Source organism: Malurus melanocephalus, unplaced genomic scaffold (genome assembly GCF_030028575.1).
Source record: "Malurus melanocephalus ecotype Western Australia unplaced genomic scaffold, MMel_1.1 scaffold_97, whole genome shotgun sequence".
NCBI lineage: Eukaryota > Metazoa > Chordata > Aves > Passeriformes > Maluridae > Malurus > Malurus melanocephalus.
Window position 1 is genome coordinate 688,999 of NW_026623329.1, and position 23,779 is coordinate 712,777.

At 45.6% G+C, this 23,779-nt stretch overlaps 1 protein-coding gene across 3 annotated transcripts in view; it reads right to left on the reverse strand.

Moving 5' to 3' along the window:
- Window positions 1-1,351: 1,351 nt before the first annotated feature.
- ADGRB1 (adhesion G protein-coupled receptor B1) overlaps window positions 1,352-23,779 on the reverse strand; it is an 84,774-nt gene continuing 62,346 nt past the window's right edge. For 2 of the 3 annotated variants that reach the window (XM_057368784.1, XM_057368786.1), the window contains 5 exons: window positions 21,230-21,284; window positions 16,977-17,653; window positions 16,296-16,331; window positions 15,571-15,675; window positions 1,352-1,842 (listed from right to left, as the gene is read on the reverse strand). In XM_057368784.1, the coding sequence (XP_057224767.1) occupies window positions 1,645-1,842; window positions 15,571-15,675; window positions 16,296-16,331; window positions 16,977-17,653; window positions 21,230-21,284 (1,071 nt within the window). In that variant the 3' untranslated portion in view covers window positions 1,352-1,644. The remainder of the gene's footprint in view (window positions 1,843-15,570; window positions 15,676-16,295; window positions 16,332-16,976; window positions 17,654-21,229; window positions 21,285-23,779) is intronic. The other variant, XM_057368785.1, reaches the window with a different exon arrangement.

The window sequence follows — 23,779 nt, forward strand, 5'->3', positions numbered from 1 at the left end:
AATCCTAAAAATAATAAAAAAAATAAAGTCTGTGTGTCATGTCAGTGGTATATTTTTTAATGATAAAAGCAATTGCAACAATACATTTTGGGGTGAAACGGAGATACCTTATTTCTTGYAAACAACCTTGAGAGGTGTTTAATGAAAAAAAATTGAAATKATTATTTTTTTCATGGTGAAATGAAAAGATTGTGTTTTATGAGGAGGAATGTCCTACTCTCCTGATCAGCTCTTCCTTCTTGTAAAACCACAAACCTGCTGCTGGCTCTGGGCTGATGGGAGGAAAGAGAAGAGCCAGTGAGGGGAAAACAACTAAAACCCAAACTGAACAAAGCAAAACAAACCGTTGCAAGCCAGCAGGAAGGGGCTACGTGTTCCCACCATCCCAAATTTTCCACGGAACAATTTGCCTTCCACCTTCAGCAGGTGGCATCCTCACCCCATGCCTGCGCAGTCCTATGGCACGGAAAGGCATTCGAAATGACAAGAGCCAAAGAAAAGAAAGGTCTCGGGTTTCAAGTTCTCTTTTTATTGAAGAAAAGAAAAGAAGAAGGAAAAAAATAGATTATTTTGTTTGTTTTTTTTTTTTTGTCTGTTTCCAAGTGGACGTTATTCATGTTGTCAGTTTGTCTCAATGTCCTAAGGCAACGTCTCTGTTTACCAATGTCTCCAGGTACGGTGGCAGATCTGTCTTTCCCTCTTTCTCTCTCTGCCTTCCAGGGAGGGGCAGCTTGGGATAAATCTGAGTCCGAAAGCAAGGACAAATAACAGAACAAAAAAAAATAAAAAATAAAAGGATGAGGCCAAGAGGACCTTCGCAAGGCCCGTGCTGAGTTTATCTATTTAACAGTCAATGACAACGACCTACATTCTTCTTGTTGGTCTTGTTTTCTCCCACCTTCCACCCTGTCCCCGGAGATGGGGCGAGCAGGATTCGGAGATCTGGAGCTGGTCCTTCCCTCCTGCCGGGGAGGGATGAGAGGAGGAGGTCCCACCTCACCTCTCCATGAGCCGCGGGCGATGCCACCACGACCCCGCTGCCAGGTGGTGACGTGGCACCCAGGAGTGGCAATGTCCTCGGTGCGTCCCATCTCCTTCGTCCTCCGATGAGCTGGCGAGGGTGAGGCGGGGAGCGAGGGATGCCAGTGCCCCTCGAGGCCACATATCCCACAGATGTCCCATCTCGGTGTCCCCAAACAACCCCGATCTTCTGGGCCCGCTGCGGTGGCCGCTGGGCGTCCTTCTGCACCTCCCCGTGGTAGAGCAGGAGGGCTCCTGGTGTGCGGCAGCGACCCCAGAGCATCCGGGCAGGGCTTGACCCCTGCAGCCCCTCCCCACCCTCCTCCTCCTCTTCCTCCTCCTCCTCCTCGCTCTCTTCCAGGCTCACTCCTCCAGTCCTGCCTGGGAAAGCTCGTGTTGTCCTGAACCTACAGCTACTATACTCTATAAAGTAATATTCCCCCGCTCTGCTGAGAACAATACAAAAGTTACTCCGTCTTACCAAAGGTTTCAAAAGAAACCAAACACTTCTCTTGCTCGGTTCCGATTTAATTTAATCATTTCTTTAAAACGCGGTTTTTTTGTTTTGTTTGTTTCGGTTTGTTTTCCGGAAAAAAAGAAAAGTCCTTTTTCTTCCCTTTCTGCTCAGACCTCTGTCTGAAGGTCAATAATGTCTTGTCCCACCAAGGGGATGGTGGCCCCTGTTTTCTCCCACTCTACAGTTTTTAGTTCTAGGGGAGATTGTGCCACAGGTTCGATGTCCTTTTTAACCCATGCTGGTGGGGACTGGACTTTCCTGATGCCTTCCCAGGGTCTCTTGTTTGGTGTCTGCTGTTTGTCTTGCTGCAGGAGGAGGAAAGTGTAAGAAAGGAGAGAGAGAGAGAAAAAGAAAGATTAGTACCAATGTAAGGAATACCATGATTTTATCTCTTCTTGTAACAACAAATTTTTTTTTTCTGTGCAGCTTCTCACCCAAAATAAAGTAGAGGTATCAATGAAAATAACACTTGGTGTACAAACTGTCTATTTTCAGGAAGGAAATATTTTTCTTTCCACTGCCACCTCCATCACTTAAAGCCTGCTTATTTCAGCTTCCATCTGAGATTCTTGCTACTGAAAAACTAAGCATGGTTTTCAGAATATTTCATCTCTTTCTGCTTCCATGGGTGTAGTCACAGGACAAGGGGGAATGACTTTAAACTGAAGGAAGGTGGATTTAGATGGGATATTGGGAAGAAAWTCTTGGCTTTGAGGGTGGTGARGCCCTGGCACAGGTTGCCCAGAGAAGCYGTGGCTGCCCCAACCCTGGAAATATCCAMGGCCARGTTGGATGGGGMTTGGAGCACCCTGGGATAGTGGAAGGTGTSCCCCATGGCAGGGGGGTGGAACTATAGAATCTTCAAGGTCTCTTCCAACCCAAGACATCTGTGAAATCCAGAGTACACCGAGGTCTTTCTGAACACACGCTGCATTTGATGCACATTCCTTATGCAGCACAGCTATTTTTAGACTCTCTAATTGCAGCAAAAGCTGCTCCCTGTCCTGCCAGGGAACCAATCCATGCTGCTGGATGAGCTGGAGCTCAGCTCTGAGGCTGAAAACATTTCCAGCAGCRAGCCTCAGAGGCTTTATCAACCCAGTCTCTTATCAGCATCCTGCCACGGATATCAATCCAGAAAATCTCTTCGCACATTTCTGCCAGTAGGCACCAAGACAAGGCTCTGGGGAGAGCTGAGAGGTTGGAGAATGGGTGTGTTCTACAGTGGGTATGAAAAAGGAGAGGTTTTAAAAGAGTTGTTCCACTCAACTTCTCCCCTCCAAGCACCGCTAATGCTTTTCACAATTAATCATCCCCACAAAACCACTCCAGCACCAGGCGAGAAAAGGCTTCCCTGGATGTGGCAGAGCCCTTTCGAGCCACCTGCCAAAGGGAAGCAGCTTGTGGAGGGTGACAACAAGGAGGGAGAAGTCTGTGGAGAAGGTGAGGAGATGGACATGCAGGGGACACGCAGCCCAGGACACGTCACAGCTCGGTGCTGTCACCAAAATGTGACACTKAGGGGACGTGAAGCCACACAGAGATTGTGGGGTCACATCTGTACTCCAGGATGGTGCTGGATTGTTGTAGCTCCATAGGAAACCAAAATTCCCATCTGCTGCTGGCTCATCCAGCAACCTCAGCTTCTCATTTTGTCCTTTCCTAAGACATTTCTGTAARGCTGTTGTTTTTCCCAGCTGACAGGAAAGCTGCTGTGGAATTATCCCTACAGCAGCTTTGGATCACCAAAACCACGAATTCTACTGGTCCAAACTTTAATATAAAAATAAGAAGTGCCTGAAGTTGGTCCTTCACCCCAAAACACCCAGGGAGAAGGTTCTGCGTGAGAGCATTTGGTGATTAGAAGGTGGTGAATGTACAAACCAGGTAAAACATCTCAAAGTGAAGTAAAAACATTCTGAAGCTGTTTTCATTCAAAGGGAGAAAAGCAAGTTTTTGCATCCTTTTAAAGAGAATTTTTGTCTGTTTTTTTAAAAMATCAGGTTTAGTAAAAGTCTTGCTCAGAAGGATGCAAAACACTCAATTTCTTTACATCTGCAGCTGAGATTTTCATTAAACTCTAATATACAGAGCTTTCCTTATGCTGCTGGTGTTATTCTTATCTTATTCCATGATATAACATGACAATGATTAATCCTAACAGGGCAGAAAAGGGGATAAAATTCTTGACTTATTCAATTATCTTTTTTGGARCTCATTTTAGAACCACTGCAACTAAAAACTGGAACCTGTTTAACTCTCGTGTGGGTCTTAATGAGACAAGTTGGAAGTTTCCTGAAGGGAAATTTCCACCTACAGTGTTTTTTGGAGACCCATTAATCTGCCTGGAAAGACTCAACAGGRGAGAGCAGAGTAAAAAGCACATAGAAAGCGAAAACTGGAATGAAATTAAGTTTCTCAAAAGGTGAAAAACACCATTGTTAGGACAGATTTTTTTCAATGAAAAACATTTTTTCTTCTGTAACTGCTGTAGTGCCACAAGTTTTCAAAGCTGCTAATGTCCACAGCTGCATTAGAGTGCAGCAGAGGCTATCTTACGTATAAAGTTCATAAATAATTTGATTTTTTCCCTCAAATGAAAGCCCTTTTTTTTTCTGGCATTATTTATGGCCACATTCAGCACTGGGTTCTATTCCCAGCCAATCCCTGCTTCAACAGTCTCTCCATCTGCCACACTCCTGACCTTCAGCCTCTCCTTCATGCTGGGAGGATGCTCCCAGATCTGATCAGGCACCCTGAACGTGACCAGCAAACCTCAGAGCCCTCCTTGTCACGGGCTAGTGAGCAAGATCAGCTGCAAATCCATGCAGGGAACAGAAACTGAGAGAGAGAAAAAAAAAACCAACCCAAAATCAAACAATGATGGGCTCACATCTACAGCAGCAGCCTCAGATCAGCCCTGTCACCGGGGAACAACACCTGAGGGTGACAATAATTATTCAAAACCGAGACGTTAAATTTTGTGAGTTATTAAGGAGGGAATAAACAAGCAACGAAGAGAGAATGAAACAGAAAATATTATTATGGCACTGCACAACTCGAGTCTGCACCTGCAACTTGAGTATTCTGGGCACTCTGTGGGCTTCCTGATAGAGGGATAAAGGGAAAATGACAAAGGTGGCTGKTTTTCAGCCATGGATAAAGTTATTGAGAATGTTCTGTGGGAGGAAAGATGACAGGCTACCTCCTTCAGGCCTTACAAGAGATTATGGCTGGGTGTAGGAGAGGTCTGTGATGCTCTCAGAGGTTTGTGGTTGGCAGGATTGGGTCGCTGAGGGTGGGATTGGGATCATCTCTCGCATCAAAGGAACTCCAGAGCACCAAGGAGCGAACCCCAGCAGCTGGTCCTGCACACAGCACCCAGCCAACATCCAGGCCACCTCTCCACAGCTCTCTGCCCATCCTGAAACCCCCAAACTCATGGAAAGCACATGGAAACATCCACAAAATCAATGCCATGCAATGCAGCGACACCACTCTGCATCAGGGGTGCACGAATTCCTGGAATTCTGGGGATCTTTTTGAAGATGCCTCACCACAGGCTTGCCCTTTTATTTTTCCAAGCTCCTTTTAACTCTGCCAYGGAGAGGAGGCAGAAACTGGACTTGGGTCTGACCCCACGTGGCAGTTTCCATCCTCCTTATCAGCCTGATGTGCCTGTGGCGGGCTTAGCAACTCCCAAAAAGTTTATTTGCAGTTATAAGACAAAAAAGAGCTCTGGGAAATGAAATTATGAAGGGAGCCTCGCTTTCAGTTTTCCATTTCTCAGAAAAGAATTAAAGCTTCTCTGGTGATACAGTGAGAGAGGTGAAGCATTGAGGGGTAACTGCAGAAGGACCTGGTGCCCACTGGGATCTCTGAGCAGGTTAATCAGCCTGGCAGAGCTCTGGGAAGGACGCTGGGAGACAAAAGGAAAATCCCCTCTTGGCACAAGGCACCCTGGGAATCGGCAGCAGGCTCCTGGGAACAGCTCCCCTTTTCTTTCCCTCCATATGGAAAAAAGTTTTTATGGGGTCTTGGCCACTCGACCAGCACATGGGAACAGCCACCGGGATCACGCTCAAGCCCTGGCATTTCCCTCCAGCTCCACGGTGGGGTCTCAGCAATCTTTGCAGGCAGGAGGGAAAACTGAGCCATGCATAGAAAAGAAAGAAAAAAAAAACCTGGAGAGAGGGAGGTGTAACCGGGCTGGAAAAGGCGCCGGGGCTGGCCCGGAGCCTGGCGCCGTGGAGACAGCCAGGAGCAGCCCCAGACAGGGGCTGAAAGCACCAGGGGCTGCTCTGCCAGTAATTCCCAGGGTCAGAGCCATCACTCTGCCCTGACACAGCCCTGGAGCTTCTGGGGAGGAGGGAAATGTTTGTCAGCCCCTGCCCGGTGCCAGGGTGGTGGAGGAAAAAAAAGGGGTGGGAAAGGAGAGAGCATCCAGAGTCGGAGCTGGGGAAAAAAAAGCTCCACACTGGAAGTGTTCATCATCCTGGTGGCATTGGGAGGCTCCTTCATTCAGCCCTGACTTCCATTTTAGATGGAAAATTTTAAGGTGGAGGGAGAGGATTTGGGATAAAGGATATTTGGGATAAAGGATGCAGTGCCAACAAAACCCYCAAATCTCTGACAGAGACAGAGGCAAAGTGCTTTGGGATAACCCACACGTCCTTCTCCTGCTAAARCTGGTCCTGGAAAACTGCAGCAAGTCCCCTGTGCTGGACTTGCCTTGGCCATGGAAAAGTGATGGTGCTGAGCAGGCACCTCCCTACCCTGGGGTCTTCAGAGAATCATCACAAAATCCCAGAATGGTTTGGGTTGGAAGGGACCTTAAARATCATCTCATTCCAACCCCTTTCCATGGGCAGGGACTTGTTCCACTGTCCCAGGGTGCTCCAAGCCCCATCCATCTTGGCCTTGGACACTTCCAGGGATGGGGCAGCCACAGCTTCTCTGGGAAATCTCTGCCAGGGCTTCACCACCCTCACAGTCAAGATTTTTTTCCCAACATCCAATCTAACACTGCCCTCTGGCAATCTAAAGCCATTCCTCCTTGTCCTGSCACACCAGACCTTTGTCCAAAGYCCTCTCCAGCCCTCTTGRAGCTCCTTGAGGGACTGGAAGGGRCTCTGAGKTCTCCCTGGAGCTTCTCTTCTCCAGGCTGGGCATTCCCARCTCTTCCAGYCTTTCCTCACAGCAGAGCTGCTYCATCCCTCCATCCCTCCAACMCCAGAGCTGGACCAAAKCTCCCAGCTGGGGTCTCRCCAGAGCAGATTTGAGGGGCAGAACCCCCTCCCTTGCCCTCCACACTTTGCTGTGCTGACCCCAGGGGTCGAGAGTGGCTTCATCCCAAGCTCCTGGATCCCAGTGCAGCTCTTTTCCTTCAGAGCAGCATCCCTGCAGCGCACAAACACAGTCATGGAGCCTCCTCTGAGGCACAGCTTTGATTTCCCACTTCAGCCAAAGCCCAGGAAACATTCAGGCTGCTGAAGCTGCACCCCTCGCATTCGTTTTGGGCTGCTTTTTTCTGTTTTGTTCGTTTTCTCTTTTTAATAATGTTTTTATCATTTTTATCGTTACCCCAAATAACCTGAGGAGTAATTCAGGGCTTCCCACTGAGCACTCGGTGATAACTCCCCTGGAACCAGCTATTCCCACGCTGTTTTCCTTGCCTCTGGTGTCAGCTTGAAGGATATTCCATGACCCAAATGGTCTCTCCCCATGACACTGATGACTGCAGGACCAGGATGGAGTTATTCAGAGCGTGGAGCAGGGAATTGGAAAGATAAATGTGGCTCACGTTCGTCTAATACATCTCCAGATCAATGTCGATGAAAAGTGATTAGGAAATGGGAAAGCTGTCTTGTTTCTTTAGAGAATGATGAATTTTCCTTCTTGGAAACAAGGAGCTGCAGTTCTTTCATTTTATGCTACTGAACTACAAAGATTATGCCTTTTTTTTTCTTCATTTAGGAGAAAAGCAAAATAAAAGAGACCGGCTGATTTTGTTCAGAATTTCATCAAATTAAATTGGGAAAAAAAAAGAAGTCAAAATAATTTGCAATTTTAACTTGGAAATCAGTTTGGAAACTCAAAATACCCAACATTTGCTAGGCTATTAAAATTTGTCTTCTACTTCTGTATTCTCTGAAATTCACTCAGCCTAAAGGGGTGGCTGTGAGACAAATTCTAGTGAGGCCACACAGCTAAAGGTGAAGAGGCTCTGGACCAAGGAGGTCTTTTACTCCTGAGAAGTCTGAAGGCTGCACAGAACCTGGAACCTGTTCAACATCTGTGATCCCACCAGCATGAGGAATAGGCTGTTTTCCAGGGAATTTCTGCTGTTAATCCATCTGGTCCAATCCCAACCTTTTTTTTGGGACAATATTTATTGAATATTCCAGGTGAAAAGCCCACCTGGAAGATATGGATGGCTAAATTCTCGAAAATACTGAAAACTATCAGGCTGCCCTCAGAATTCCCCTCAGAATTCATGAGGAGACCAAGAGCATGATTTTTTACAGAGTCTTTTATTGAGACTCCACAAAGAATAGTTTAGATTTCAGAGTATAAAAAAACAGCATCTTCAATGTGCGGGTGGCACTTCCTGGTGCTTTAACAGAGGAATATTTGGAATTTTGTCCCTTAATTCTTGGGACAGAAGGTGTTGGATGATCTGCAGAAGGAGGTGAACTCCTGATTGATGGTGTATTTGGGTACCTGGGAGCTGGCAGATGGTATATGGCCGACTGAATTAAGATTTGACGTCATTTTCATAACAGAATTTATTGCGGCAATTATCGGACTTTATGCAGAGCTCCTCCCTGTAAAAGCTGCACTAATTGGTCTGTTAAAATTCGCCTTGAAGCAGTGCAGAGAGGATTAAAGATGTGGCACAGGGACACCCTTCCCATAAGTGAAAGGGACACACAGGAGGAAAGCACAGCTTCCCCTTTTTCCAACTCCTGCACCAGAGCAAACCAGGGAGATGCAGCCCTGAGAGGAGATAAACACTTGCAAAATCATAGAATTAAAGAATCAAGGAATGRTTTGGGTTGRARGAGACATTAAAGACCATCTCATCCCATCCCAGACAGGGACAAYTTCCACTATCCCAGGTTGCTCCAAGYCCCATCCAACCTGGCCTTGGACACTTCCAGGGATGRGGCAGACACCTTCTCTGGGCCTCACTACCTTCACAAGGAAGAATCTGCTCCTAATATCCACCTAAACCTGCCCTCTGACATCTTAAACCCCATTGTCCTTATGCTGTGACTCCATGCCCACTGCATGGCCCTTTTTTCTCACCACCATCCCACCAGAACTCCAAAGCAAGTGCTGGTGGAATGGACAAATCTCCAGATTTCCACAGAGGAAAGCTGAGAAAAATCTCACTGTGAGCAAAGAAAGTGAAGAATCAAGACAGAAACACTGTTCAGAAGGAAATAARGAAAAATCAGAAAAATCTTTATACCTTCTTACAGTGAGATTTGGATCAGGGGCTTTTCATGACCAACAGAGATTTGGGACCAGATCTGAAAGTTGTATTTTTTTTTCCAGAAAAGCTGTGGATTCCCAATCCCTGGAAGTGTMCAGGGCCACGTTGGACAGGGCTTGGAGCAACCTGGGATAGTGGAAGGCGTCCCTGCCCATGGCAGGGGGTGGAATGAGATGATCTTTAAGGTCCCTTCTAACAACAACCATTCTGTGATTCTGAKATTCMATGATTCTGTGATTCTATGAATTAAAAACTGAGTTCAGACCCTGCATGGGAGCTCCAGGACAGGAGCCAAAGCAAAATCCATTCCAGCTGCAGGGAGCTGAATGTAGCAGGGAGCTGATAAAGGAAAAGGAGAAAATCTGAGGAATTTGCAGAGCTCTGTCCAGCGCTGACCTCGGCACAAGCAAAGAGCTGCTGTTTAAAATGAATGAAAAGCCAGATGCTGGCAATAAAAGAAGGATGTGGATGTGATTCCAGCTTCTCTAATGGAGCTGGATGAAAGCACTCCTACCGAGGGGGAAGGCAGGAGCGTCACTTCCATGGTTTTTAAAGCGTAGGAGAAGCAAAACCTCAGCTTTTTTTAAAACCTGCAAAACCACAGACCCCTCTCAACGTCCAGCCCAAGCACTTGAATTTCTTTAGCAATTAACTCCCAGGGAGCAGCAGCRCTGGAGATATTAAACCCTGAGAACACAGATCTGCACAGCAAAAATACTTCCTGAGCAGCACAAAGCAGCTTGAAAGCAGCCACTACCCTGCTTTAATGTGAAGAACTCTCAGCTACCAGAATTCAAACCTTGGTAACTGCGTATTTAGGAGGAAACAGGAGAAGAAATTGCATGGTGGAGCCTGCAGTCTGCCAGGCAAAGGTCAGGCTTTGAAAGSGAGAAACAAACTTGCAGCGAGGTTTCCAACAATGGGATGATTTTTTTTTTTTTTTTTTGGTAGCAATTGGGCAGGTAAAGAACGAGCCCAAGTGAGAGGAGTGATTAGGAAGGAAGAACTCTGAGTCAGTACCAAACTAACATTCCCACCCACATCCATTTGGGCAGCAAAATACCCCTTAAAGCTGCTATAAAGAGAGCTCTATAATCCAGGTAGAAGCCACTCACTGCTTATTGCAGCTCTAAAAATGAGGGTTTGGTGCATCCCTGACACCAAGAAAGCTTTAAATTTTGATCAGGATGCCTGGTGTGGGTGGCTGGGTATTTTGATGCAAATCCTGCTGTGGTTGTCTCCAAGTCTTTGGTTCCTTTCATGCTTCCTGGTTGCAAATAAGCTGTCAAGGGGATAAATATTCAGCACACACAGCTCATTCAGTTTTCTGCTCAGGGACTGCACCAGCTCCCAGTTTGGTCTGGGATTTGATGGAAGGGCGACAGCATGAAACCTCCACAGGTTTGGGAGGAGGGTGAGCACAGCAAACCACCTGCCCCTGAGATGCTGGTTTTAGATTCTTCAGTCTCTTTATGTGGACAGAGAAAATCTATCCCAAATTCCAGTGCAACAGGAGCAAAAAAGTCATGGCTACAACCCCGAAACTTCCTTCTGAGTAAGGAAAAAAAATCATCTCCACTTTCTTTGCCTMCCTCATCTGAAGACAGCAAAGGAGAAAAAAATTACCATGGAATATCCAGAAATGGAAGGGACCTGCCCGGATCTTGGTAAGGTCATGCAGAGATCCATCAGTGCAATAAAAATCCTCACATTTCAACTTGGAGTAACATCATATCGTGCTGGATGTCATCCTACTCCTATCTTAATTCACCAGCATGGAAAAATGAATTTTGGGAAATGGYGTCTACACCCCTGATTAGTCCATACAGTCAAAAATCCTAAAATGGTTTGGGTTAGAAGGGACCTTCAAGATATCKCATTCCAACCCCTGCCATGGGCAGGGACACCTCCCACTATCCCAGGTTGCTCCAAACTCTGTCCAACCTAGCCTTGGACACTTCCAGGGTTTGGGAATCCACATCTTCTCTAGGAAACCTGTGCCAGGGCCTCCCCACCCACACAAGGAAGAATTTTTTCCTAATATCCCATCTAAATCTTCCTCCTTTAGCTTAAAGCCATTTTGAGTGTGATCACATTTCTGTGCTGCAGGGATGAGGCGACCAAAGCCTGAACACCACCTGGATGTGTAGTTCTGTGTGTTTTTAACATGGATCTAGCTAGAAAAAAATGTTATTTTAATCAGGAATAGCTGAGGGTGCTTCCAGTGGGAGCATTTTGTAGTTGAGGTACRGATATAAGAAACTGCACATCACACGGAATGGATTTTATGTAATAAACTGGAAAAGAAAACATGGAAAAATCCATGTTTATTCCCCAAAGAAAAGCAGTTCTTCACTATTGTACTCTGAGTTCAACTTAGGTCAGCCTTAGGAATGTGCTTGGGTTTCCAGCAAAAGAATTGCAGCAAACACCGGTGCCATATTCCTGGGAATGCCTGGGATAGGAGCAAGATTCAGACCTGCCTGGAATTCCAGGCAATATCCTGGTTCCCATGATTGCCTCCCTCTGACACACCAGCCCCACTCATTAGGGAGCTGATGGCAGTGGGGACACCCTAATCCCAGGAGAATTCATGGATGGAAAAGGAGAATTCATCCTCAAATGAATAATAACCCAGACAGAAAAGGAGAATTCATCCCCAAATGGATAACAACCCAGACAGAAAAGGAGAATTCATCCCCAAGCCCACCTCCACCTTAAATTTCCCTACAAGACCCTGGAAGAAAGTTGTATCTAGGTGGGGGTCTGTCCATTTTCCCAGGGATTAAGTGACTGGACAAAAGGAAATATACACAAGTTGTGCCAGGGGAGGTTTAGGTTGGATTATTAGGAAAAATTTCTTCACTGAAAGCGCTGAGAAGAATTGGAACAGTTTTCCCAAGGCAGTGGTGGAGTCAYATCCTGGGAAGAATTTTTATTTGTCTCACTTGGGGACAGGGTTTAGTGGTGGGTTAATGGCTGGACCTGATGATCTTTGAGGTCTTTTTCAACCCTAATGATCCCATGAGTCCCGATTTTATTTCCAACTTTGCCAGAGACTACTCTCGGACTGTGAGCAAAGAAGATTCTTCTTTATCTTCCAAGTGTGCACAGCACCAAAACTCATCCCAAGTTTCCTTGTGTCAGGGTACTTAAAAAGGAGGAACACATCTGTTTGTACAACCTTCTGTGTCTTGGCTGAAAACTCCTTAAAAAGGAGTTATAAAATCATGTTTCACCACTGAAGCTGGAGAAATTCTCAACAKCAAATAAATGTGATGGTTGAGTTTTCAACCACTTTACCTGAAGAGATAAAAGAACTGTTCCTTCATCCCATTCTTCTGCTGGTGTTTCCGTAAAATCTGACAATATGGGAGTTCACGTGAAAGGAACTGTGTTTAATGTGTGTTTAAAGTGCACTGGAGTATAGTGGGGATGGAATTTACATTGAAATCAAACCCCAAACTGATCCCTAAAAATGGCCAGCACCATTCCTAGGAATCCCCACAGGATGCCTGTCCTATGCAGATATTTAATCCCAGTTTCACCAGCAATTTTCTGACCTTGGAGTTGAGGAAAGAGAGAGGAACAGCAAGAAGATCAGGAAAAGCATTGTATCTTGGAAAGGACTGAGGACAATGGGATGTGCTGCCAGGAGAGGTTGGGACAATGCCAGGCTTGGAGAGAGACTCGGGAGCTTGACTTTGGGGCTGTTTATTTCAAAGGGAAATCAGAGAGAGCAGCAAGGCAGGCAGATGGACCAGATCTGGGAAATATCCCCTCAGCTCTGGGATGAGGAAGGGTTCAGGGCTATTCCACGATTCTCATGATCTTGTTCATGCCCACAAGGCAAGGAGTTTTGTGCTGGGGAAAGAACGTGTTTGGATTTGTGTCATGGAAGGGGCTGGGACAGGTCCAGGATRCTGCTCAGTATAAATGAAAACCAGAACTTACTCTAAGGTTTGATTTAACACTGCCACCAGAAGAAACACTCCATGGTTTTAGAACCTAAACATGAATAAAAGAGAAAACATTCTTTTGTTGTTATTTTAATCCTTGCTATCTGCTCTTTGCCTTCTCAGGGTGAGCTGAAGATGGGGCCTGAGTTCCAGCAGGGTCCTCAGCAGCAAACAGTAGAAAAAAGTGGGGGGAAAAAACCTATTTATTTGACTTTTTGATGCTTCGGATGTTTTTTTAAACCAATACCCAATCCTGATCTTCACGAGTTCCCCCTCTCCCATCACATCCAAGGGAAAAAATTAAACTTGAARAAAGCTTCAGTCAATATGCAAAARCCACCTTCAGAGCCTTTTTCGSCAGCTCAGAGCCCTTTGATGCTGACAGCGGCAACTTTAATTCTACACAGACGCATCTCTGAAATGCTAAAACCTTCCCAATCTATAAAGCCCTCTTGCAAATAGACCACAGATTAGCTTTTATGCAGGATTCAAGCATTTTTGGGTTTTACAGCTGCGTCATACTTAAATAATTGCAAAAAAMCRAAAAAAMAAAGCACAGGTGACAATCAGTGAGAYGCACTGGGGTTTGGGGCCAGGGCGGGGTTCTTTGGTCTGAACCTGTTAAATCCACTGCCCCCTCGCTCTGGTACACTGCACAGCCCATAATGACACCTTGAGACATGCAATCAAAGCAGGATTTGCTGGGATAACACCATGGATTTCAGCAAAGGAATGCTGGGAGGTCAGAACATGGACCAAAGACTCTGTAGTGCTCTCCTTCCCCAGAAAAACCCCAAACTTCTGATTTAGTCACCCTCTGAGCTCTGCTCTTGCCTCCAAGAGAGTCCCATCTAAAGAAGCCCCAGCAGTGACACATTTGCCACATGGCAGGGGACGCTGCATCCCGGAGCTGTCTCAGGATCATGGAATCATTAAGGTTGGAAAACACCACCCAAATCCCAGATCCAACAGCCGAGGCCACCACTAAACCATGGCCCCAAGTGCCACATCTCCACGGATTTTTTAACACTCCCAGGGATGGTGATTCCACCTCTTCCCTGGGCAGCCTGGTCCAATGCTTGGTCACCCTTTCAGTGAAAGAATTTTTCCAAATATCCAACCTGAACCTCCCCTGGTGCAACTGGAGCTGGTTCCTCTCATTCTATCACATTTTACCTGTGAGAAGAGACCGACTGCCCCCAGCTCCACCCTCCTGCCAGGGASTTGTGGAGAGCAAGRAAGTCCCCCCTGAGCCTCCTTTTCTTCAGGCTGAGCCCCCCCAGCTCCCTCAGATTCTCATCAGAYTTGTGCTCCACACTCTTTCCCATCTTTGTGGCCCTTCTCTCTCCAAAACCTCAATTTCTCTCTTTCTTGTGGTGAGGGGCTTTGATCACAAATCACCAAGAATTGTTACAATTATCTCACCTTTTTCTTCTCCCGAGTGCAAGCAACCCCAAATTTAATTTCTGACTGCCAACCTGGCTCTGCCACTTGTTTTTTCCCTTTTAGCTGGAGCTGACAGAATTCCTCACATCCTTTCAGTCCTTGCCCAGCTGGCTGAGACACGTGGAAGGTGCCATCTGCCTGCTCTTACCTTATTATCTACAACATTATTACCTACAACACTACACAGGCTCCTGGTATCGGTTTTCAGCCCCAGATCTCTGAAAGGCTGAAGAYCCCTGAAAGGCTGGAAGGTCCTTCCCTAAGTCTGTCTCCTTTAAAGTCCCCTTTTCCCTGGAACTTTGCTCCATCTGTGTCATAGGATCACAGAATGGTTTGGGTTAGAAAAGACTGTAAAAATTATCCCCTTCCAACCCCCTGCCATGGGCAGGGACACATTCCACTATCCCAGGTGGCTCCAAGCCCTGTCCAACCTGGCTGTGGATGCTTCCAGGGATGGGGGAGCCACAGCTTCTCTGGGAAACCTGTGCCAGGGCCTCACCACCCTCGCAAGTGTGGTGGCTTTGAATTTTTTCCCCGATATTTAATCTAACCTTACTTTCTTTTTGGTTAAAACCCTTGCCTTTTGTTGGTTGTCACAATCCTGTAACTCCATGATCTTGCCCAAATCCCTCACCAGCTCCTGTAGGGACTAAAAGGCCACAATGATGTCAACATGGAGCCTTCTCCAGGCTGAACAAWCCRAATTTTCTCAGTCTTTCCTCATGGGAGAGGTGCCCCAGACCTTCAATCCCATTGCTGTGGCCGTCCTAAATATCCCATCACCACCACCCTGGCCTCTGCCTCACCCCATAAGGGAGGGGAGATAATTCCTCTTGTCCCCTCTTTCTGCCCTCTCCACTTTCCACCCAGATTTCCTAATGATTAATCYAATTTCCAGTTCCTGCCTAGGAGTGGATGAACAGGGCACAGAGGGATGACCTGGAAGGAAAGGCAAGGAACAGACACAGGGAAGGCAACACCACAGACAGAGATGGGGAGAGAGATCCTCCTCCTGGGCTGCTGTGTGGTGTGACACAGATGGATAGAAAATCAAGGAAAAGAGTTCAGGGAGTGCTCCTAAACTTTCCTGCTGTTTTCCAGAAGCTTTCTGGAAGTGTCTGACTAACCTTGCTGTCCGTTGTCGGAGAGTCCTTCTCCTTCTCTGCGTGCTGGAGTTTTCTGTTCAGGTCCTGGAACATGTCTTGGTGACGTTTCCGTGTGTGCATGATTTTCTGGAATGAACACAAAGGCCTCCAGGTCAGCAAACTCSATTTTTGAAGAACACAGTCCTCCCCCCAGAGTTACATCATGAAATCCCAGTTCTGTCTCCCTGCAGGTGCCCAAAATACTGCCAACATTTTCTGGGGACCCGGCGTAGCACTGCCTTTATTTTTATGGTGAGATGGAGGGAGAAAGCGGAAATTACTAATTTTTGATCTTATGGTTAACCCTAAACTTGCAACAATCAAATTTTTATGCCCCAGAATTTGACTGTCAATATCCAGGAAAGTTTGTTGTCCATCTTTAACTGATACCTGACCCCAGACCCAGACCGTCCTAAGTTTGACCCTTGTGTAAATGTGTTCAGAGCTCACCCAAAAAATGTCAAATTTGGGTAATTTCATCAGAAACTGCTCCCCACTGTTTTTTTTTTTTTTTTAATTTAAACCATCTGCATTTTACTTCTACCTTCTTCTGCCCAGAAGCAGAGGCAGCACAATTTCTAGAAAGATTTCCCTTTCCATATATGAGCAGGATGAATATGGACTTTCTGTGCTCTGCTAAGGGTAAGATAACTAGGGAGGGAGGCTCAAAAAATTTAGGACCAACATTGAGAAAGGGATGTACTTACCTCAAAATCTAACTCTGCGTACCGGGATTTCCGCCTCTGGGTATTGGGGAGAGAAAGAGATGGGTGAAGGTTAGTAAGAGAYTAAACCAGGGAGAGGCCTTCTTTCCCTTCTTCCTAAAACCTGAATGTCTTTTTCTGGCTCTTCACAATGGGAAGTGCCAAATATTTGGAATTTTTRAAYMATTYAGGTTGGAAGGGACCTTAAAGATCATCCAGTTCCAACCCCTGTCATGGGCAGGGACACCTTGCACTAAACGTGGTTGCTCCAAGCCCWGTCCAGCCTGGATCACYGGGGTTTTCTCATCTGTGTCATRACTGAAACCATCAAAATGGGAAATAGGGGCAGAGGATAAACAGAGAAAAACTAAGGCAGGCCATGTGCCTTGCATTAAAACGAACAGTCTTTGACAAATTAACAATTTTCTTTGACTTTGCAGCAGCTGTAGGGCTGAAGAGAATTAATCCAACAATGGAATGTGTCTTGGAAGTTGTGAGAGATTTTAAACAACACATTCCAGAAAATTACCACACGCCAGTGGTCCCTCAGGGTAATAGGACATTGGCACTGCATCCTGGGCTATATTTTCCCTAAAGTTCTTCTTTTCAATCCCCTGGAGAGGCCAGATTGAGGGCAGAACACCCCTCCTGAACCAAGAAAAACGCTGCAATCCCCACGCTCACCTCCAAGGAGCTCATGGACAGGGTGGAGACGGTCTCGCTCTTGGACACCACGCCCGAGTTCCCCGAGTCACCCGCTTCGCACAGACTGTTGGGGATCTGTGACTCGTTGGAGATGCTCTGTGGAGCCAGCTGCTGCTGCTGCTGGATCATGGAGGAACCCTGCACCTCGCTGCACGCCATGGCCACCGGCTCCCGCGGAGGACTCTTGACCACGAAGCCGGGGTCGGTRGCCATGCTGAGGTGGATGAGCCGCGTCTGAGGCATCTGGTCGATGTTGATGCTGTATTTGCTCTCATCCTTGGGTTTGGCCCTCAAGGTGGACGTGTTGGTGGGCAGGATCACGTAGCTGGTGTCCAGGGTCTGCTCTTGAGCCCGGGAGAGCTCCGAGTCCAACTTCTTGAAGATGTCCCCGTCGCAGATGTAGATGGATTTCGGCGGCTGGCTCTTGTCCTTCTTCAGAGTGAGGGAGTGGTTGCTGAACTCGTTGAGGTTGATGGCCCCCAGGTARTGCGGGGAGCCCTGGAGGTGCATCTTGGAGACGTTGGCTGGAAGACTGTTGAAGTTGGAGGAGCCTTTCTGGTGGTTGAGTTTCAACTTCTCCTCGTCCGGCAGCGACGGGCGCTTCAGGGTGCCCGTGATGGTCGAGGTCCTGCACGTGGTGATGTCTTTGTTGAGCACTGGGGGGACAGAGAAGAGTTCTCAGCACWTCACCTGGGGTTCTGGTGACACATCAAGACACCTTCAAAAGCCACACCTTGCCAGAGCCTCTCCCAAAGAGGCACAGCAGAGTTTAACATTATTTTTTTTTTAATCCAGGATACTGAAGGCAAAAGCAAAGCTAAGGAGGGAAAAAAAAATCYTWATTTTGAGATGGTTCTCTGTGAGRTGAATTTTCCAACATAACCAWGGCTAAAGYTSYATCTAGGCCAACATAYTGGTAACAAYRTATTGAAAAATARAGACATTTTTATAAATTAAGTACATCTAGTATATGCATATATATATGAAATCTGCATATTATTAACCTGTGGAGTAGAATTCTTTAAAATAAAAGGTTGCTTTTGTGTAAAAAAAAAAAAAATATTTCATTCAGAACATAGCTGAAATAAAGCATTAACAATGATTTAATAAAATCATCAATTGGCCTAGGCTGGAAAAGACCTTAAAAGATCACCGAGTTCCAACCTCCTTCAAATTTAATTTTTTTTATTAACTCAGTAAAATACTTCATGTTGTTCTTTTCCCGTAACAGTTACAGTGTTAATTTGTTGGTATTTCTGAAATACACCATATTTTGTTATGAATTTCACACTGCTCTCCAAAAGATCTTATATTCCAGTAATTGTGGAAAGCCTTTGTGAGAGCTCATTATTTGGCAATTTTCAATTWCCCTTCAGGAAAAGCAAGTGGCAACAGGAATATACCTTAAAAAAAGAGGAAAACTTTAAACTGAGGAGGAAATGAACATGCCATAAAGGACTCTCGGACACTCATTCCCACACAACACCATCCATTAAAAAAAATCTGTTCCTTTTCTAGGAACAATAATCTGGCAGACTTCAGGGTGTAGCAAAGACCTTGGGAAAATAATGATGTCAACCTTGATGTCTCCCTGGATGGAAAATCAGAAAATCATGGGAATCAGACTGTGGGGCAGAGACAAATTGGTGTGGGGTTACTTACCCAGGATTTCAGCACAGGAAAAGAGAAATAAATGCATGTTTCCCTTTCACCCATCTCAGGAGGAAATAAAGAATAGGTAAACGGATTTTTTTTTAGCACCAGGGAGAAGGATTTTTGGGGTAACCTGACATTATTCAGCTGTTCCACCTGGAATAGAGGTGGGACATGGACGCCCCATGGCACTGAGGGCTGATTTTCCTACCAGCTCAGAGGGGGAGTGAGGGAAGATCAAAGTTCCCCTCCAAGACTCCAGAACAGGCAGGGCAGGATGAGCAGAACACCAAGAATAAAAAGAACTTTTCAAAAGCTTTTAAACCTAAAAACTCTGCAATTTTTAAAACCATGGCAGGCACAATCACCTTGGCATCCCTGGGATAAATGAGAGCAAGTCAAACCCTTCACCAGGGAGTCCCAGCAAAGTTTATTGATCCAGGCTTTTCTATGTGCTTACATCAGCTGCAGGAAATATATTTGGAGAGGTTTCCACTTGGCAATCTACAAGTATGGAATGGAGTGAGCCTTCAACACCAAGCCCTGTAGCAAATCCTACCAGGGGATGTATGTCAGGGAGTTAAGAGTGGTATCAGTCACGTCTCCAATCCATCCTGGAGTTGGTGCTTCCAGGAGAAATGATRGCCAGAAACCACTGGACAGGTTCCTGGTTTTTATTTTTTCAATAAGCAGAATGCATGGGATGATGCACCACTCTGAAAGGTCTCTGAAATTTGGTTTATTATTAACTTATTATTATTATCTTGGCACAATCTAACAGCACTTTATGAGAGGAGGAGAAGCCCTCCAGGCAGACAGCAACAAATCAAATACACCAAATTTGTGGAGCTGGATGCTGCCAAAGGAGGGGAAGCTTAGGGTGTTGGCAAGCTGCTGATCCAGGGGCTCCTGCCCTGAAATCCTCCCTTTCCTCTGGGAAACTTGATCTGGAATTAAGAGGTGCTGTGGCAGATYCAGAAAGGCTCCTTTAAAGCAAGAATCTGTTGTGGTTTACAGCTGATTCTGTGCCTGGTGAATGCTCATTGAGCATCCCCTCCATTCAGACACGGCCTCAAACACAACGTGATTTTTTGGGACTGAGATATTCGGTGTCAAAAGAGAAGGAGGGAGACAAATGAGAAGAGGCAGACAGCTAGAAATTAGAKTAGAGAGTGTGAGACAGGGAAACAGAGAGACAAAAAAAATGGACAGACCCTGAAAAGAGATAAATGGACAGAAAGAGACCATGAAATAAGATATCACAGGGGTAAGTGAGATCAATATACTGTGACTGTGATAAGCACAGGGAGAGGGATTGAGGCAGAGAGAAGGACAGGAAAAGATAAATAAGATATAGATAGATATTAGACAGATAAATGATAGTGACAGTGACAGACAATACACAGCAACACGGTGACAGGGACAAATGTTGACAGACAGAAATACATAAATAACAGGTACAGCAAGAGAGACAGCTGAGGACAGAGATAAATAAGTGATTGTGAGACAGAACGAAAGAGATGAATTATAGATAAATACATTAGAAGCAGATAAATAAATGATAGATGAGATAAAGAAAGAGATAAATGAAAAGGACAGGTAGATGTTTATAGAAAGAGAGAGAGGAGGAGCAGTAGAAAAAAGGCAGGGCAGGGCAAGAAGGAGAGAAGAAAAGAAGACAAGGAAAAAGGAAAGAGGGCAGGCAAGAAAGAAAGATCAATAAAAAGACAGAGAAGAGGAGAGAGTGAGAATCTTTGCCATAGGAGTAACTGAACACAGGGAGTGTGCTGTCCTTGGCTTGGGAAGATCCTGGTTTGGAAGATATGAATCCTATGCAAGTTCCAAGCAAGCCGGTATTTCTCTTGCTTGGAAGAGGGGAGAAGTCTGGGAGGGCAAATGAAAGGTTCGATATCTACAAAGGGTAAGAAAAACAACCTCAGCCAAAAGGTCAGGCATGACAGGAGCAGGAGAGCTGCAGAGAGGAACAGGCAGCCAGGGAGAATCAGGCAGCACAGCCACCCCATGGATTACTGGGAAAAGGGGCTTTCAACTCATGCACATCCTCGGGATCCAAAGGAACCTGTGTGACGAACACACAGCAGAAAGGAGCATGGAGGGGAGAGCTGACCACTTCCACAACTTCACAGACRAGTGCTTGGAGCCAGGTGGAGTGGTGGGAAGGCTCTCCAGACTCCAGACTTTCTACAAAAACACCCTTCCTGAGCACAGAGCTGCCCGGGGTTGGGATGACCCCACAAGGGCAGGATCTGATGGAACAAAGAAGGATCACAGCAGGAAGAGATGGATCCCATTTCTTCTTCCTTGATGCTCTTCTCCCCCACTGTGTTACACAGCAAGAAATAACACCTCAGAGACAAGGCTTGATTGAAAAGGCCAAAAGAGCTACAGGAAAACAGGAAAAGCAAAAGGGAGAACTCAGGGTGTTGCTTTCTTTTGGCCAGCGTTGAGAGTAACCCACAGGAGGACATGCAGGGCACCAAGACACAAACAAAGGAAACAGAAAGAAAGAAATAATGGCCTAGTTCAATCCCCAAACCAGGTCACTTGCTGATTCTCACCTGTGATGTGCTCACCTGATCTACAAGCCATGTCCACGTCCTTCTCGAAATCGGTCTGAAAGACAGAGAACACAGAGGGCATGGTAAAAGGAGGTGGTGRAGGACAGAAAACAATCTGGAAAATGCAAACCTCCCCCCCCTTAATCAGTGAGGTGGGMACAGCCATTTCCTGAAGAGTGGAAGAGAGAGGTTTTGTTTGGATTTTGAAACACAGACAACTTTTTTTTTCCACCTGTTGGCTTTTGAATTTTATCGCTGATAAAGCTGGAACACTGCTTTCCARCTGGGGTCCATCTGCTCATCCATTCACATATTGCTGGGCTGCAGATTAAAATATCTCCCTGGAACACGTTTATGCTCACTTCTAATAAAACAGGGAACAGATTCCCACCCCAAACTATCCTGGATGAATCATTCCACACATAATTTTGAAGTGGATTCCCCTCCACTTGTTAAAGGGATCTGGGGATCCTGCTGGGAACGCTCCATCCCCACCGGGCTTTCTTGTGATCTGTCACCGAGTCACACGGAGTGGGAACAACTCTCTGCTTCTGAAACTCTTAACATATAAAATCAATGGCTCCTGCAGGCACAAAGGCTGAATAACTTTTTCAAGTGGTCTGCACAGCCAAAGGGAACTCCTTTCTTCTCCCAGCAGGAGTTAATCCCTTTTCTGAAGCTTTSAGCAGATAACATTTCAAAGAACTGGATAAACTGAGTCACAGCRGGCTGGGAGCTTTCATGGAGTAATGGGGAAGCTGCAGACTGGCAAAAGGTAGAAGAGTTCACTGATTATTTCTGGTATCATTTCAGAAAGACACTTCACATAATTGTATTAACGTGATGAAATGAAATCCAGTTGAATACTTAGAAGAATGTGGGGAAAATCCCCACCCCCCTGGGATAAACACTTTAATATCAGCAGGTTGAGAGGCAGGAATTTCTGAACTCTCTCAACCTTCTTGATGTTAATTTCCCAGTMAATTATTTGGGATATCAAACAAATCTGAAAAGAAGAGAAATAYGACTGAACTAACATTTGGATGGGCAAATGGGATGACACAGAAAAGTTTAATCTCATTTTCATGAGAGGAGCTCCAGAAAAACRCAGCTGAACAGGCTGCACTAGTTCTGCTGATAAATAAATGAAAGATARGTTTATATTTAATACCAGCCAACAAGATTTTGTTGGGGAAAACAGTTCTACTCAGCTAAGCTCCTTTTCACTAGTTGGGCAGATTTGGAGATTAACAGGAAAGGTAACGGCAAAAAATGCCACCCTGCAAAGCTTTGGATTTCTTTGGTGATTTTACAACAAAACAACATCACACCCCTCTAAAAATATCAGTGAGGAGTCATCATTCACAGCCAGACTCGGCAGCTTTTTGTGCTGGGATGTGAGGAAAGTGATTGTAAGCTCCCTGCTCCTYCACTCACCCACCAGCAGCACAGGAGGAAATGCAACATTGCTAAAAAACTTGCCGCTGACACAGGATTTTGCAAGGTGGTTGGTAATGAATGGAAAATGGGGAATTGTGCAGAGATATAAACCCCTAAAACTTGGRATGTGACAGCAGAATGTCAAATGTAATTCCATTGGTGTAATCCACATTTTTTTCAGGACGCTGAGTATACGAAGTTATAAATAATTGTAATATATAATTATTATATGAATTACATATATAAATAATTTGAAGGCACGTGATTTACAGAGGGAATATAAAAAAGCTCTGGGTGTTAACTTAYAGAAAGGAAGATTAAGACTGGATGTGATTATGGTGTCTATTAYTGAAGAAGCCAAAGCACCAGGCATGCAAGGGGTTTTCTAATTACCCACAATTAGGCAGAGCGAGAACCTGTCTGAAAATGAGAATTCTCTGCATTTAAATGAGAAATGAGGCACCTGTTTTTAGCAAATACCACTGAGGTGTGGTGGAATTAAACCCCTCCTGATGTCTTGACTCCAGAATTTTGCTGTTTGAAAGGAAGACTCGTACCCAAGCACAAGGAGTGACTGGAAAAAAACCATCACTGGGTTGTGCTGTAGCTCTAATATTAACCAGAGGCTTTTGTTAGTTGTTCAGATACTCTGATTCTCCTGATTTCTTTACCTTAACCTCAGAAATTAAATGTTTCTTGTATCAACTACATCACAACAGTGAAGTAGATGCAGGACAAAGCCCCACAGCTCATTCCTTTACTGTTTGTAAAGAGCTCACACAACAGGACAAAGATTTACCTGTATTCCCAGCGAAGCAAAGTGTGCTTTTGAGAGAAACAAATCCCTTTGAGACAGCATCTTTATGATAATCACCCCACAGACTGTGATTAAAACAGTATTAAACTGCCACCTCCCAGCGCCAGCCAGGACCAGGCAGAGATGGGGATGAAAAAGGCTGGAAGACCTGGGAGGTTTAATCTTGCTCTTTCTTTTTTCTGGGAAAGAAAGGATCTCACCAAGATGTCTGCAACACCTGCTGTGTAAGCTTGTGAATCTTAAAATGTTGAGGCAACCCCTCAGATTTGTGTGAAAATGTTTTAAGGGCTTTG